This window comes from Nanorana parkeri, unplaced genomic scaffold (assembly GCF_000935625.1).
Source record: "Nanorana parkeri isolate BGI_ZX_2015 unplaced genomic scaffold, ASM93562v1 scaffold191, whole genome shotgun sequence".
NCBI classification, from domain to species: domain Eukaryota; kingdom Metazoa; phylum Chordata; class Amphibia; order Anura; family Dicroglossidae; genus Nanorana; species Nanorana parkeri.
In genome coordinates this window covers 540,527-558,282 of record NW_017306459.1, presented here as the reverse complement: position 1 = coordinate 558,282, position 17,756 = coordinate 540,527, and the positions used below count along the sequence as shown (strand labels likewise).

The 17,756-nt window shown below is 42.3% G+C and overlaps 1 protein-coding gene across 1 annotated transcript in view; it reads left to right on the top strand.

Annotated features, from left to right (window-relative positions):
- The first annotated feature begins 4,857 nt into the window (after nt 1-4,857).
- Nucleotides 4,858-17,756, top strand: part of ASXL3 (additional sex combs like 3, transcriptional regulator) — a 109,736-nt gene continuing 96,837 nt past the window's right edge. The window contains exon 1 of the mRNA XM_018555322.1: nt 4,858-4,978. Coding sequence (XP_018410824.1) covers nt 4,925-4,978 — 54 coding nt within the window. The 5' untranslated portion in view covers nt 4,858-4,924. The remainder of the gene's footprint in view (nt 4,979-17,756) is intronic.

Here is a 17,756-nt window from a genome sequence, read left to right as displayed (position 1 = left end):
GTATGATCCTGGCTCTGTCTACTGATCTCCAGGTTCCAGACTCCGGCTTTGTGCTCGTTCATCCTGATCTCTGTGTTCCCAGACCTGGCTCAGCTGACTACCCTCCTTGGCTTCTGACCTCTGGCTCGGCTCTCACTACATCTTGGATTTACCTACTGTTTTGCTATTTTATTTCTAGTCGCTTTCAATAAACGCCTTTATTTTGTAACCTGTACTTTTAGCTTCCATCTGGTTTCTTGGTTCCCTGACAAACATGTAGCTTTTAGCATTATCAAACATATTTTGCTAACCCCACTCAGAGTAAATCTCTAGTAGGATCATATCCACCGTGTGCACTTTTCTGAGCCTGACAATTCCCCTAAATCCTCGATAAAATGAGAAAGTGTCACTTCTCTTTAATCCTTTTAACAAAGTCGTTCTTGCATATTTTGGTGCACAATAAAAAGCATATTTTAGGCCTGAAGATTATATAAAACCCATCAAAATTAAATATTTTCTGTAAGCAGAGACCCTGTATCTTTTCATCATACCATTATTCATCTCATCTCAAGATTAGTACTGAAAATATCTTGTTGCATACAGTGTGTAGTGTTAAACAATTATCTGCTCTGTGTGTCAAATACTCCAGGTCACTTTTACTCAATCAGGGTGCCGAGGCACCCTAGGGCCCCTTCTGCCTATCTCCAATATTTGCACAGCGTCGTGCCTTTCCATGGTGCTGGCAAGAGGACTCCTGTTGTAAAGGGAAACTTATGTGACTGCAGTATTCTGATGTGAAAGGGGGGGGGGGGCTCTGATGGAGGATTCCGATTTTAATGGGTTTCCCCCTTTAAATCCATACCAGACCACTATTTGGAATAAGGGTCGGGTATGGATTTTTAACAGTTAAGACTAAGATGCTTGAAAAAAAAAAAAAAAAGGTTAAAAAACGCTGCTCTGGGTAAACCGGGGGTGATAATTTATCAGAACTGGAGCGGACACAACCTGAAGCAATTGCCCATCGCAACCAATCAGCTTCTCTCTTCAGATTGTTCAGTTAAGCTTTGAGAATGAATGAGAGAAAATAATTGGTTATCATGGGCAACTCCTCCAGATTCTTGTGTTCCAGTTTTGATAATTTCCCCTCTGTGCTCCTTGTTCTCTTATGTAAAATGTTGTAATTTCACTGATCATGCTAATATACCATGAGCTGTGGGAATCATTTTTAGCAGGGCTTCCCTTAAATCAGTTAATTATTTAGCAGCTCTGAGTCTGCTGGGGCTGCTGGCATCACATCCTAGATGGCGGCACCCACAAGCAGCCTCAGGGATTTTGAATGTCTATATAAAATAGGCTTTTACAGATAAATAACATATATAAAACATGTTACACACATACAAAAAAACAAACAACAACTGCCTTTAAATACATATTAAAGCTGAACTCTGGAATAAGTAAATAATGTCTAAATACAAGAGCTATGTGTATTCTTATTGGAATCTTGCTGTAATTCATGTATCTTTTCCAGATGTATGCAGTAATCCAGCGTGATACTTTGCCTCTGTGTAGGAGCTTCCTGTAATAAGGACCAGTCAGCTCTCTCTCCTTGTACAGGGTCACTGGTCTTGTATCTGTCCCCTCTTGTAGTTTTCTGCAGGCAACCTATAGCGGGTGGGGTCTGTTGGGTTCCTCCCACAGCTCTGTACCCCCCCCTGTTTCAGTGCAGGGTATGTAGGTAGAAAATACAACCATGCCACACCCCCAGTTATGCGAATTATTAAAAATGAATATGCAAAAATGAATGGTTAAATGCACAAACACTTTTTCTTCCATTATATCACCTTTATTTGGGTTTTTCAAAATAACAAATGCAATAATTTAGAGTTTGGCAAAAACATTTTTAGTAGTTAAAGTGACACTAAACTCTTAAATCTCAAAAATACATTCAAGTACCATAAATATTAACAAAAATGTGTCTTATTTGTGTATCACTCAGCTGTAGATCCTCAAATCATCTCTGAATTGGTGCTGACACTGTCCTTCCTTCTGGAGGGTGGCTACTTTTATTCCCCATGGTCCCTCTGTGTGTTGTAAAGTAGGCACCACTTCAAGCTCGCTCCCGTGATGGACTACAATCTCAATACAAATTAGTAAACTAAACATGAGATCAGTGGTGTAACTATAGCCATAGCAGCCCGGGCCTGGAGGTGGAAGGGGGCCCCATTAGGTTGTTGAGGCACATGTAATACAGAACAAGTGAAAATAATACAGTACTTCGCAGTGCTTGCTTTCCTTTTCATTTACACTTACATTCATTTAATGCATTATTATATAAGTGGCAGGGCATTGCAATGTACTAATACCAGTTGCAACGTGGTTTTGTCCGCTGTACTACAGCAATGTCTAAATTTTTCCTCAACACACACCAACCCAATGATCTGGTGTGAACTGGGCACATAGACAGTGATAGTATCTGCTGTGCCCTTGCGTTCATCAACTCAGATCTAGGCACGAGGCGTGCTGGAATGCTTATTGGCTCCTGTCTAAAGTGGTCCTAGTATGTGTGTGCAGTGGCGTAACAACTGCGGTGGGGGGGGGGGGGGGCGAAAAAAATGTTCTGCCCCGGGCGCCCATAACTCTAGTTACACCACTGTGTGTGTGCAATAGAGACCTTAGATTGTGAGCTCCTTGAGGGCAGGGACTGATGTGAATGTACATCTATGTAGAGTGCCCTATTATCTATTGTTTTACTTAAAATGGTCCATTTTCTCAGTTTAAACATTTGATATGTTTTCTGTTTTCCATTGGGAATAAAATCTGGGTTTATGAGATTTGCAGATCATTGCATTCTGTTGTTATGTAGACTTTACACAGCGTCCCAACTTTTTTGGAATTGGGGTTGTATATATCTGTAATAAATGAAAACAGATAAATAGGTGTGAATGAGCCCTAAGAGCTCATTGATGGCCGGTTCTATGAAATCCTTCCCTCTGATGTGGCTCAGAAACACTTTTTTCAAACAGGACATTTTTCTTATTACATTCACAGCAGCAGGCGAGCGCTATGCTGTGTTGTGCACCCGCTGGTGTGCTTTGTGTAGGGATGGTGTGATGAGTTGTTACACAGCATTGCACTATTGACCTTTTTTTTAACTTTATTAAAATGTCACAAAATGACATTTCATTCATCGCGATGTGCTGCAGTCAACTGCATCACAACGCACTGCGCAAAAATGTAGCATGTCCTACTTTTTTACTTTGTGTACCCCAAGCTGAACTCTAGGTATCAATTGTTTTGTGCACTTACATTGGTCCGGCTCGGCCCAATATAAGTATGCATATGTGATAGCTGATCGGTTGCTGGGGATCCTGTGAAGCACTTAGGCCTTGTTCACACCAAATGCAGAGCAGATCCGGTCAGGTTTCTGCACACGCACGCTAGTCTTTTAAATGCGTTTTTGGCTAAAAAATGTTTTGTTCTTGTTTTTTTTTAGTTTAACATGAGCTTTCAGTGCGTTCCAGGCATTTGCATGCGTTTTTGATGCATTTGCAGATCCAGAGCAGGTAAAATAGGGCCTGCTGCAGTTTTTTTTACCTGCTCTGGATCTGCACTGGAGCTAAAAATACCATTGGAATACATTGGACGCAGTTTTGATCCGGTCTGCACCTGCTCCGCGCTTGGTGTGAACTAGCCCTTAGCCAGAGCTAATACAGGGGGAATGCCTCACCCAGCAGTATGGTATGGTGACCCCTAGCTACCATCTTCTGGGTCTTGTATCAGTGCTTAGCTGAGCGCCTTCTCCTCTGTTCTGAATACACGGTGGGGGGTGGGTCACTCCACATTGCAGCCATTTAAAGCATGGCTAGCATTTTTCATTAATGGATACATTGAAAACAAGGCGTTCCCTGATTGGGCAAGGGATGGTAATGTCATGATCTACCCCTTGTCCAATCAGAGAACACCTTGTATTCATTGATGACAATACTAGGTGTTCTTTGGATGGCGCTGTGCTGAGTGAGTGCCCCCCCATGTTTTCACAGGAGAAGGGACACAGCTCAGCTCAGTGCCATACAAGTCCCCAAAGATTGTGCTCAACACTAATAGCTCTACAGCAGGGATAGGCAACTCCAGCTGTTGTGGAACTACAAGTCCCATGAGGCATTGCAAGACAGGCATGACTCCCAGAGGCATGCTGGGATTTGTAGTTAAAGCACTGATTGAGGGACAGAGTTGCCCACCCCTGCTCTACAGGATGCCTGTGGGCCGATCGGTTCTAAAATATGCACACCTACTTCGGGCCAAGCTGGACCAATGTAAGTATACATAAACAATTGTACCTGAAGTTCTGCTTTAATAGGCCATGAAGCAAACTCTTGTTAATCTATGTGTCGGGTGAATATGGTGTGGATATAATATGAATGGGCTCTTATAATGTAGAGATGCCATACAGTGCATACGGGGACGGTACCCCCGGCCGTTTGTATGCCCACTGCTGGGACTGAGAGCGGAGCACAGGGGACAGCTGTGATGGAAAGGGGTCACAGTCCTCGGTGGGGAGGGAGAGGAAGGAGCGGCGGTCTGGCAGGATCCGGCTGGAGGCAGGAATGGATGGAGGTGAGGGGGAGGAGACCTGCGCAGGGAAACCCCGGCCTCGCTCACTGGAATTCCAGGCGCTGCTTGACCACGGAGATCTCGCGAGGCTTGGCCGCCTCGGCCACCGCTGCTGCTCCTTTCCTCGCGAGAACTTCGAGTCGCCATTGGTAGTGACGTCACTGTGTATTGTTGTGAGGGGGAACGGGAGCATCCCAGAGCTGTCAGCTGAGTAGTGTCGCTGCCTCCTGAGCCTGTGCCGCTGCGGCCCTTCTGCTCTGCTCGCCACGCTGAGCCATTGTCTGCTGTGCCCGTGGATCCCCCACGTCACAAGAACCATCAATGAGATGCCAACATGAAAGACAAGAGGAAGAAGAAGGACCGCACCTGGGCCGAGGCTGCCCGCCTGGTATGTGCCTTCCCTTCCTCCCTCCCAGCAGCCTGCTGTACAGCCGGATAAGGGCTTTGTTGTTATAGGGGGTCTGTGGGTGTACGGGCACTGCCTGGAGCCTTCCCCCTTTCCATACTACTATCATCAAGACCGCCTCCCATTCATTACCACCAGATACATAATGACACTCACAGGCTTCATCTGAGATCAGTGTACTACAGTACTCCAATCATACATCACACCCATCATCTATCACCAGTGTACTACAGTACTCCAATCATACATAACACCCATCATCTATCACCAGTGTACTACAGTACTCCAATGATACATAACACCCATCATCTATTACCAGTGTACTACAGTACTCCAATCATACATAATACCCATCATCTATCACCAGTGTACTACAGTACTCCAATCATACATAACACCCATCATCTATCACCAGTGTATATTCAATACTTTCATACATGACACCCATCCTCTGTGACTGGTGTACAATGTGTACTACCATACATATATTAATTCTTCTATAGGTATATAATGACACTCTCTACGTTATCTGTGAACAGTGTAGAAACAGTACTATCATATATAACATACATCTATGACCAGTATACAGCCAGTACTCCATTCATACATTCGTCTTTCTGTAGGTACATCATGACACTCGCATACATCATCTATGACAAGTATACAGCCGGTACTCCATTCATACATTCAGCTTTCTGTAGGTACATCATGACACTCACATACATCATCTATGACAAGTATACAGCCGGTACTCCATTCATACATTCAGCTTTCTGTAGGTACATCATGACACTCACATACATCATCTATGGCCAGTATACAGCCGGTACTCCATTCATACATTCGTCTTTCTGTAGGTACATCATGGCACTCACATACATCATCTATGACAAGTATACAGCCGGTACTCCATTCATACATTCAGCTTTTTGTAGGTACATCATGGCACTCACATACATTATCTATGGCCAGTATACAGCCGGTACTCCATTCATACATTCAGCTTTTTGTAGGTACATCATGGCACTCACATACATTATCTATGACCAGTATACAGCCGGTACTTCCTTCATACATTCAGCTTTCTGTAGGTACATCATGGCACTCACATAGATCATCTATGACCAGTATACAGCCGGTACTCCATTCATACATTCGGCTTTCTGTAGGTACATCATGACACTCACATACATCATCTATGACATGTATACAGCTGGTACTCCATTCATACATTCGGCTTTCTGTAGGTACATCATGACACTCACATACATCATCTATGACCAGTATACACCCGGTACTTCATTCATACATTCGGCTTTCTGTAGGTACATCATGACACTCACATACATCATCTATGACATGTATACAGCTGGTACTCCATTCATACATTCGGCTTTCTGTAGGTATATAATGACATATGTGATACTGGGTTTGTTTCACTCCTGGAGATGTCAAGCTCTTGTGTATAACCCTTTTTAGGCGGGTTTGTCAACCCTGCCTGTAACCAGTTTAACAGTACAACAAAAAGAAATGTGCGAACTGTCTTACAGATGAAGGCAGCTCAAGGGTTAATCATCGGCTGGGACAAACCACAATGTCAGGATTTTAAGAAATGTATCTATTTATTACTAATCAAAAGACATGAAAAAAACATTACTGAACACACGGCTGACAGTTTCCTGTCAAAGAGTTAAAAAACGATGTCTAGTCTGACTGACTTTGATCGGTGGTGAGGTGGATAGATGTACCCTTGATTGGCCGTACATGTATCTCCTAGATTCCTAAGGTCTAGGGGTTGTTTTTGATACTGGAATGTATCCTAGTTGACCCTGGGATTATGTACGTGCTCTGATGTGCTTAGTTTTCTTGATCACTAATACACCATTTCTCAGGACCTTTTGCATTGGGGGACCATTCATATATGACAGTGAATTGTAGTTTAAGCTTTTTTGCTAGTTCGTGTTTTGGAGCCGAACAGCAGATCTACTCACATGACCCCTCGGTCAGTCCTTCGATTTCCCATTCACGGATTTCCACCACGTGGGGCTGTTTACGGCTTGTTGATCACTGTGTATCCTTTTGATTCCCCCTTCGTTGGTGTGCATCCTCTTTTTTTGACTTAATCCTCTTGTAAATTTTGATCCAAAGGTATTAGGGCTGTACAGCCGACAGTCTCTGGGTCATCCACCTAATCTCTGAAAGCAGCGTCTACGCGTTTCGCCCCTCCCCCGATGCAAAAGGTCCTGAGAAATGATGTATTAGTGATCAAAAAAAACTAAGCACATCAGAGCACGTACTTAATCCCAGGGTCAACTAGGATACATTCCAGTATCAAAAACAACCCCTAGACCTTAGGAATCTAGGAGATACATGTACGGACATCTATCCACCTCACCACCGATCAAAGTCAGTCAGACTAGACATCGTTTTTTAACTCTTTGACAGGAAACTGTCAGCCGTGTGTTCAGTAATGTTTTTTTCATGTCTTTTGATTAGTAATAAATAGATAAATTTCTTAAAATCCTGACATTGTGGTTTGTCCCAGCCGATGATTAACCCTTGAGCTGCCTTCATCTGTAAGACAGTTCGCACATTTCTTTTTGTTGTAGGTATATAATGACACTTTAGTACATCATCTACAGGGCTCGAAAAATCCCCTCGTCCACTCGTCTGTGACGAGTGGACGGTGGAGCCCGACGAGCAGCTTCCTGGCCGGCCGTTGTAATTACACGGCCGGCCGGGAGCTTAACACAGTCAAGCGATTGAGCGTCTCTATAGACGCTCGATCGTTTGTATCACCAGCTGTCACTGCCGTTGCCGGTCCCGAGATCCGCTGTGCCCGATGCGGCCAGGACCGGCACAGCTCTGTGACAGAAGATCAAAGGGAGTTCAGTATACGAACTCCCTTTGATCTCCTCTCAGTCTCCGAATGCAGGAAGTGATCTATATTACATCACTTCCTGCATTCAGTACGGACAAAAAGGAACAAGCGCACTACCAAAGGTACTACAAATTAGGCTTCCAACAGGGCTGTGAAAACAGTGTGCGAGCTCTTGAAAACAGGGAGAGGAACCCTGTGTTAGCAAAAAACGAACAGTGTGTGTGTTAAGAGCGCTACTACTGTTTGGGCACAATTAAACAATCATAAAATGTAACAATACTGTTTCACACTTAGGATGACCAGAATACAAAGTGACTCACTCTTAGGTGTCCTGGGGTGCCTTGGAGATGGTCCGATGGAACCTGACTGGTCCGATGGAAACATCGGACCATCTCCAAGGCACCCCAGGACACCTAAAAGTGAGTCACTTTGTATTCTGGTCATCCTAAGTGTGAAACAGTATTGTTACATTTTATGATTGTTTAATTGTGCCCAAACAGTAGTAGCGCTCTTAACACACACACTGTTCGTTTCCTGCATTCAGTGTCACTCTCCAGCTAGAGAAGCTGATGAAGCCGATCTCTGCTTCATCAGCTTCCCTTGGGGTCCCTAGGTGACTTTAGGGGTCTTGGAGACCTCTGATGTCTCCATTAAGAGGACCTGTCATGTAAATTAGCTATCCCATAGGGGGCTTCTTAGCCCCCCATGTAATAGCAATACAATTGCATGTTAAAAAAAATTTATATAAAAAGGAAAGAATCATAGAAAAATAAAAAAGCATAAAAAAAATGAAAAAAGAAAAAAAAATTTTTAAGTCCCCGCCCCCCACATACACACGTAGATATGCGTCGGGTGCGCCTACGTACGAAAACGACGATTGCGCCTATTGTGCCGCACATGTTACATATCGCCGCAAATGTCAGAGTGAGAGCAATCATTCTAGAGCCATTAATCACTGATAACACTAAATTGATGAGCAGTAAAAGCATTTTAATCGTCGCGTATGGGCGTTTTTTGTGATTTTGCGGGCACACGCAATTTTAAGGCTTGATATGTTTGGTGTCTATTTTCCCAACGTGACCCCGACCTTTTATGTTTTACTAAAAATATGGGTAGGAATAAATGTTTTATAACATAGGGAAACTTTTTTTTTTTTTTTACATTTATGGTACTTTTTTCATTATATAGTTAAAAAAAAAATAACCCCCCGTGGGGTCACAAAAGAAAGCTCTATCTGTCCCCAAAATTTTTTAACATATATTGCAAGCCTATAGTCCGGTCATGCTGACTGGTGAAATTTTTGACTGACTGGTGAGACACCGCCAAATTTTTCAAGCCCTGATCATCTATGACCAGTATACATCAAGAATTCCCTATTCATTGATAGATTTAATCTCAAAGATGTCAGGTGCCTCCAGTGAAGAGTACTGTTAATAGTAAACAGTTTTAAAGCCAGTTTAGGCAATTGTATGCCTCCTACCTTGTGCCAACAGTTTATGGAAGGGCCTTTCCAGTTCCAGCAGAGCTGCGACTCTATGCACAAAGTCAGCTCCATAGAGATATGGAATGACGAGTTTAGTGTGAAGAAACCCAAGTGGCCTGACCTTACTGAAGACCTTTGGGATGAATTAAAATGCCAATTGTGAGCCAGGTCTTCTTGTCCAACATCAGTACCTGACCCCACAAATGCTCCTTTGGCTCAGCAGACACAAATTCCCACAGGCACACTCCTCTTTTCAGAAGACTGTATGCTGGCAAAACGCAAAGTGGGGACTGTTCTGTACTTGTGGTTTTGGAATTGGATAGTCAACAAACTCTTATAGGTGCGACATAGACAAATTAAGGCAGAATGGGGCCCAAGGCAAGGTAGATGCTTTTTGCCCCTCGATATGCTTTTAAGTGACATTAATTAGAATTGCAATAGGCACAGTGAAGTCACCCATTTGCAATGTCAGTACTAGCATAGTCCCACCGGACACCAGCTGCCTACAAGTGCATCCTCCCTTGTGAAGTGAATGGCAGGTAACCAGTTGCACTATAATCCTGGTTTACTGCAGGAGAATGAAGGTTGCAGCTGCCCCCCTCGACGTCCGCTGGGCCTTAGGCTTCTGCCTAGGTTGCCTTGTGAATGATCCAGCTCTGAGGTGTGATAGTTGGATGTTAACAACTTTTGACCATATACTGTAGTTTACATTCAATATTTTACAGGTACATCACAACACTAGTCATTCCTGACTTCTGTGAAGCCAGTACTCCATTTAGATATTTAATGGCACTCACATGCATCATGTATGATCAGATAGTACATTGTTCATACATTTATTATATGCCAACATTACCCTTATAAAGTATTCCAAGTTTGCAGCCAGTACTTTGTTCACAGATTGACTTTCATATAATTACACTTACATGCATCATGTATAACCAGCTAGAACATCAGGGATAGGAAAACTTCGGCCCTCCAGCTGTGGTAAAACTACAAATTCTGTTAGGGATTGCAGAACTCTTAAAGCCACTAGCATGACTTGCAGAGGCTGATGCATGGTGGGATTTGTAGTACCACAGATAGTTTCGCGATCCCTGCAGTACACCATACATTTCTTGTGTGAGCCAAGTGTACAGCCAGTACAACAATCATACATTCCTTTTTCATACACATGCTGTGGGGAATTTACCAATACTGGAGCAGACAAAATCTGGAGCAGTTACCCATGGCAACCAATCAGCATCTCTCTTCAGTTTGCTCAGGTAATATTTGAAAATGAGGGAGAAGCTGATTGGTTGCAAGGCAAATCTGCTCCAGATTTTGTCTGCTCCAATTTTGATAAATTCCGCTCACTATATATTGTACTGACATATTCAGTTCATACATTTTTATTTATTCATATAATATGTGTCCCATCATCAAGTACTTTCATCTCCCTCGTCTCGTGCACTATGCACACCCCTGTAACACACACACATGTATGTAGAAGTGCATCATTTCCACCCTCCTAGTTGAATACATGACTCTGCATTCATTTTCTGTATTATCTGCCCACTTGCATAATTTAAGTTGCCACATAAATATTTAATCAACCCTGACAATATAAACAAAGCCTGGTTTCCAGTAACTAATTTCAGGGATATCCTCGTTGTTTTGTTTGTGATGTCTTGGTGTGTATAGAGATAGAAAATGCATCTGATGTTACTGTACTTTTATTTTGTATGTGTGCTGTTGTTTTTTATTCAGCTGGATTCCCATATTATTTTACATATCTTTGTGTTTGGCAATATATTCAGGAATTTCCATAACACAAGTTATATATGTTTGACACACTATTGTCAAATATTGGGAAGTGACCTTCAATTTGTGGAAATGCAGTAAATAGCAGTTAGGTACACAACTGTCTTTTACCTTGTGGACATTGTAAGTTCTTAAATCTATGTCCTAACTCAGAGGTTACACATCTTGCTGTCCTGGTATAGCACTCCCAATCTTTCAACCCCTGAAAAGCAGGGGCATTCAGGCATGCTAAGAACCCGTTCACGCCATAATAGGTGCGCTGATGCAGTATTACCATTCTTTTTCAGATGCATCCCAAATGCACAACCCCCCCTGCAACGCATGGTACTGCAAACATGTGAGGTGACAAAAAGTACAGCATGCATTACGTTTTATCTCCACACCGCAACGCAATGCACATTATTGCATGGTACCTTGGGGGGGCGTTGGGGTACCATTGAGAATGAATGACAGCACATAATGCTTTTTACAATAGTGTGTGCTTAACACTGATTTCCTCATCTATCCTGCTGAGCTTCATTATTTCATTATTGGCCAGTTGAAGTGACAGTAAACTCAGAAGTTAAATCATAAAAATGTATTCAGGTACCGGTCCCTTAGCTATTAACAAAAATGTGTCCTATTTGTGTATCACTCAGCTGTAGATCTTCAAATCATTTCTGAATTCATACTGACACTGTCCTTCCCTCGTGGAGTGTGGATACTTGTGTTCCTAATGGTCCCTGTGTGTCGTGTAGAGAAGCCACCGATCAAAGCTCACCGCAGTGATGGACTACAATTTCAATACAAATGAGTAAACTAAACATCACGGGAGTCAGTTTGGAGCGGTTGCTACTTTACAACACACACAAGGACCATGGGGAACAAGAGTAGCCGCCCTCCAGAAGGAAGGACAGTGTCGGCACCAATTCAGAGATGATTTGAGGATCTACAGCCGAGTGATACACAAATAAGATACATTTTTGTGCTTTTCACTCACCTCATAGTTCTAGCCGACCTGTGACAATGAGACTGTCACAGGTCGGCTCAGTAGATCGGGAAGTGAGCGAAAACATACCAGCGTTCGCTCACTTCTCGATCCTGTCACGGCTCTCTGCAGTGACAAGGGAGGGACTGGATTCCCCCCTCCCCGCTCCGATCCTGTAGCTCGCGGTATACTGAGCTTAGGGTGACGGGAGGACACTAGTTTGTGTCCTCCCGTTACCCTAAGGAGTACTATGGGGAAAAGCCATAACCCCATAGTTCTCCTTTTAATAGTTAGGGTACTTGAATGTATTTTTAAGATTTAACTCTTGAGTTTAGTGTCACTTTAAGTCTACGGTCACAGTGTTGGGACAAAAGTCAAAGGCTGAAGAGGGTAAACCAGAGCTTTAGCAGTTCCAGCACTAAAGCCCACTGGAGCCACTGACAGTCATTGTGCAGCTATTTGGAACACACTGCACTTTGATCAGCAGAGGTCTGGCCATGAGGCATTGATGCATTGATGATGAAGACACATGTAACGTCCATTGTATCTGTCTGAAGTCTGGTCCATTTGTGAAAAGATAAGGGTGTCCACATGACCAGCTATATTTGATTTTTATTTGAACCACCATCATATATTATAGGGCAGACTGCCTGTAATTGGCTGTAAATCTGCGTATTTTGTGGAAAAAGTGGTGAGCCAGTTACAGGAGGAAGGGGTAAAGAGTTCTGGCATACCCTCTCTGCAGACTGAATGCAGTTGCTACCGTGTTTCCCCCGAAAATAAGACACTGCCTTATATTTTTTGGGGCTCAAAAAAACATACTAGGCCTTATTTTCGGGGTAAGTCTTATTTTTTTTTTTAAATGTACAACAATCCAAAGTTAATGCAAATCCAAATTAAATAATCCAAAATAGCAAAGTTAAGAATGGTGATCAGGGCAATCAGGGATGCCGTACCTTTTCAAGAGCAATTTGGTAACCAGAATGGGCAAAGTGCGCTTTCACTATCGATTCCTCACAGGCGGAGTGCATTTGGTATCACTCCGCCAGTGACAGGAGCGGGCGCTATAGAAGAAGCATCGGCTTATGCGGCTCTGCTCCCTCTTCTACCACCTCGCTTCCTCTAGCGCCAGCTTCCTTGGCACCGCTGATTCTCTCCTGCCTCTCCCGTGGCTCTTCAAGTTCCCCCTTATGACACCACTGACCCTGGGAATGGTCACAACTAGGTCTTATTTTCAAGGTAGGTCTTATATTTTAGCAATTCCCAAAAATAGTACTAGGTCTTTTTTTCGGGGTAGGTCTTATTTTCGGGCAAACAGGGTATATTTGCTAGGAAGAGAGAACTGACAATGTCTACCATTCTAGAGAAACGAGAGATAGCTGCAAATTAGGGTGGAGCTGTGGATTTTTAATACCTCAAAATGGCATAGTGCACCTTTGTATGACGGAAAAAGTGAAGGGCCATTTTTTTACATGATGTGCATTTTGACTTCTTTTTTTTTTAAATTTCTTTTCTATGTTTTTTAATTTTTTATAGATATACATGTAGGATATCAACTTAAAGCAGAACTTGACCCACCAATGTAACTGTCTCCAAAACAGTTGCTTTCCAGGCATGCCAACTGTCAAAGTTGGCAGTGTTTCATTTTTTTCAGCTCTCAACCAAACTATCAAGCACCCAAACGGCTGGTGTCATAGCTGATCACATGGTCAGCACCATGGCAACTGGCATCCAAATACCTTCCATGGCTGTAAAGCATAGGAGGGGGTAGTTCTGCTTTAATGTACACAGCCTTTCCATTGTGTGCTAATATATCTAAAACCTTGCTTCTATGTACAGTTTGTGCTGATCTTTGTACATGGGGCAGCCTTTTTGATCCTTTAATCTCTCTGCTAATTGAAAACAATTGACTGTAGGCATTTATGGTTTGTTGCCACATTGGTAGGCTGATGCTGGGAAACAGTTTTTTTAAGTTTCTTGACTGAAACAAATATTTTAATCAGTAATGTGTGTTGGTAATGTTCATGTTTGCTGTATTGATTCATTAGAGGTGTGCATTTTACTGGTAGTCCACTTGAAGTAGATTTCAAATGCTTACATTTTCCTTTAATTCAGTTGTCATATGGGTAGATTTTATTGTGCGAGGCAGACATATTGAAGAGGATGTGGATAAACACCCTTCACATCTTTTCCGAATTCATTTATTGCATAAGAATGCTGTGTATAACAATAGGAAGAACTGTACTGCCCCCTCTCAAGAGACAAAGAGACTTGCTAAAAGAAAATTGTATTTTTGTATTTATTAAAAAAAGAAAGCATTTGTTTGAAGATAATTGTTGTGGTTATATTTTGTGCAAAGAAGAAGATGTATCTAAAGTGCATATTGTAATGCATTTGGACAAACTAATATCACGATACTGTATATTGTTTCCTTGACTAAGACTTTATTTGGTGTTTTTTTTAACATTGACAGTAGAAATCAGCATTAAATAAGAGATGGTAATATGCATTCTGTATTACACAGTAGAAAACAGAGTAAACATGTTATGCTAATTTCTAAAAGGAATAAACAAGTTGAAATGATTCTTTTTTGTTGACAAGGTAAAAATGAATAAAGTAGATACCTTGTCTGTACACAGGGGCATCTGAAGACATGCCCCATTCAGAGCCAAGAACAGTACCATGTGTAGAAGGTAATGGACCAGAGTGTGGATGATCTTGCCATCACACAACTATATATTGGCCTGGGGTACAGTCTGCTAATTCAGTCAAATGCCATGAGATGAGTTAGGAAATGTAGAAAAAGGCAGGTATACACAAGAGGCAGAAGAAGAGTAATGCAGTGATTAGGCAGGAAAAGAAGGGGAGCCGCTGGGGAAGAGGAACACCCACATACTGTGAGATAGCAGATCAGATCCGCAAAGGAGTGTGGGCAAACCAATCTAGTTTAAGGTATTCCACCCATGGGTACCATACTTTTAGAATATTTTTTGTGGGTGTCATTGACAACAGTGGTGAGCTTCTTGTTAATCATGCTACCCATTAAACTTTGCTTAACGTCCCTGAACTTTAGGGTTGGTTTCACCACAACCTGTCAATGGGTCTGTCTTGTAGCCAAAATAATGTTATGAGCCACTAGGCCCTCATATCTTGTGAAGTACAGAATTTTTATATTTAAAAGGGAACTATGGGGTAAGTGTTTTTCTCCATAGTTCTCTTAAGGGTCACGGGAGGACATATACTAACGTCCTCCCGTGACCCAAAGCTCAGTATATCGCAAGCTACAGCTCGCAGTATATAGAGACCGCCACAGCCGGGACGGATCCCGACAATACTGTGGAGATCCACACAGCTGCGAGTGACAGCTGGCTCCGCCTATCTAGAGGCAGAGCCAGCTGTACCCGTCCCCTTCCCCGTCCGTCCCTCCAGTTAGCGCTGGAGGATCGGAGCGAGGGGGGGGGGGAATCCCTGCGCGGAGTGGTGACTGACAATCACCGCTCTCTGCAGGGAGATGATTGAAGTGAGCGAGCGACAGTATGCGTTTCCCGATCTATTGAGCCGACGTTCTGCAGTTTCATTGTCACACGTCGGCTCGATCTATGAGGATGAGTGATTTTCACTCACCTCATAGTTTTCCTTTAATCTAGCTTTCCATGGATTTCGCATCAAACTACAGTGAAGAACCGATTTAGTGGGATTATATACTTAATTCACAATATGTGGAAAATGTGCCACGGGAAGCACATCACCTAAAACAGGGGAAACTTCTGTAGGAATGTACCAAGTCCTCTGGTTCCATCTCCCTCTATCTCATATATTAGGGTCCATTCTTGCTTTGCCAGAGTAGTTCCCAAGTCTTTTTACCATTTAGTAATTTATGCAAAGTTTACAGTTGGCCTTGCCGTGGTTCTTTAAGAAGAAATTAGCACTGTAGAATGAGGATCTTTCAAGTAGCTACGCTGTGGTAATCGGTAATGGTGTAGTAGTCTTACCCCGTATAGGTGATTCCAGAAAATTTGCAGGCACTGGAGTAAGTCAGAATCCAGAAGTTTCCAGGACTTCTTCTTAAGTTCTGGAAATGTCTTAAGAACATGTAGAGTAAAATAAAAATTATATATAATAAAAACAGATTTAATCGCACACTGCATGGCCATTTTTTAAATCGTCATCTGTTTTAAGAACTGAAGTCCTAAAGCCACAAGAATTTTAGCAATATTGAAATTGGTTTCCTTGAATGAAAAGTACAGGATTATTATTTTTTTGAAGGTTTTGTAGCAAAGGCATGTTGGCTCATAAGGGTCAGATGATTTTCTGCTGGACAGTCATTTCATTACTTCAGTTAGTTTGGTCCTGTCATAGTTGCTATTTAATTAGTTACTAAATCAAAGTAAAGTTTCTTGCCTGGGTGGAATCAGTAGAAGGCACTTTAGAAAGCTTAGGCACTACATCTCCGTTTTGTAGGCTGTAATGATGGCATCAAAATAAACAGCCACAATTCTGCTATTTCTGTGCTAGCACACTCTACTATACTAACATTAGTGTCTCGTCTCTTCTAAGAGAGGCTAGTTGACATCATATTACCAGCTGGTGTACTTTATTTCTCCTTACTTGCTCTATTTTCAGTCTGTCCCACAAATCTCCCTCTTGACTGTCAGTGCAAAGTAACTTGACTTGGCCATGCATCCGGTTTTGTTTGTGATTGGAGCCAAGCACTTTGTGATCTGGTTGTCCTGCCCATTAAACCTCTGCATATTGATGTCACTAGGAGTCCAGGAAGTTATATTTTACATGGACAGGACTACTGTTCTGTCTAAACACAGCACACAATGGAATACTCATGCATGACTACATGATTAGTTTGTTGCAAGGCCAGCGGGAACATGGTGTCCTTCAAACTACAGTGACAACATATGAAGGAGCTGTTTGCCTGCTTGTGATACACTCCAGCAGATTTTTTTTTTTAAACTTTGAAGTTGAGCTTCATCATTTGGCCAAAACGTTTTAATTTTTGATTATGTACTAACTTTGTAACTTTGACTATGCAATTTAGCCACTTAACTATCCTTTAAACAGTGTATTTCTACACATTTTTTTGTTTCTGTTTGATGTCCAAAGGGTATAATTTTTAATGGAGCCTGGGGTTTAGCTTTAAAGCATACCTGTCATTGTTGCCAGCCCTGCAAAGTGAGCTTTTATTTTGTAGGCACCACAAAGTACCCCAAAAGCTCTGGACGCCCACGGTATTTACATCTTTCTACACTGAGTATCCTCCCTCTCAACAGGTTGCTAGTGCTTCACATTACAGAGTAGGATGTGGTGTCTGTGGGGTGGATGCCTCCGTTTAAACTTTTCCAAAAAATATGTTAGCAGTCCACAGGAACCATGGGTTTTAAAGGTTCTTTAATAACTGATACGCTTGCAAATTATGCTTACCCCCTAGCTCTGTACAGGGGCCCCGTGTATGTGTAAAATGCAGACATATACTGGCATATTTGAACAAGTTTATGCATTTTGATTTCAAGTAATATAGTTATCTTTTTTTTTAACTTTATATTTTATTTAATTGTTAGAATCGGTACAAAATCAGCTGGTTTCCTGGGCAATCAGGAAGCTGGGCGGTATGTCA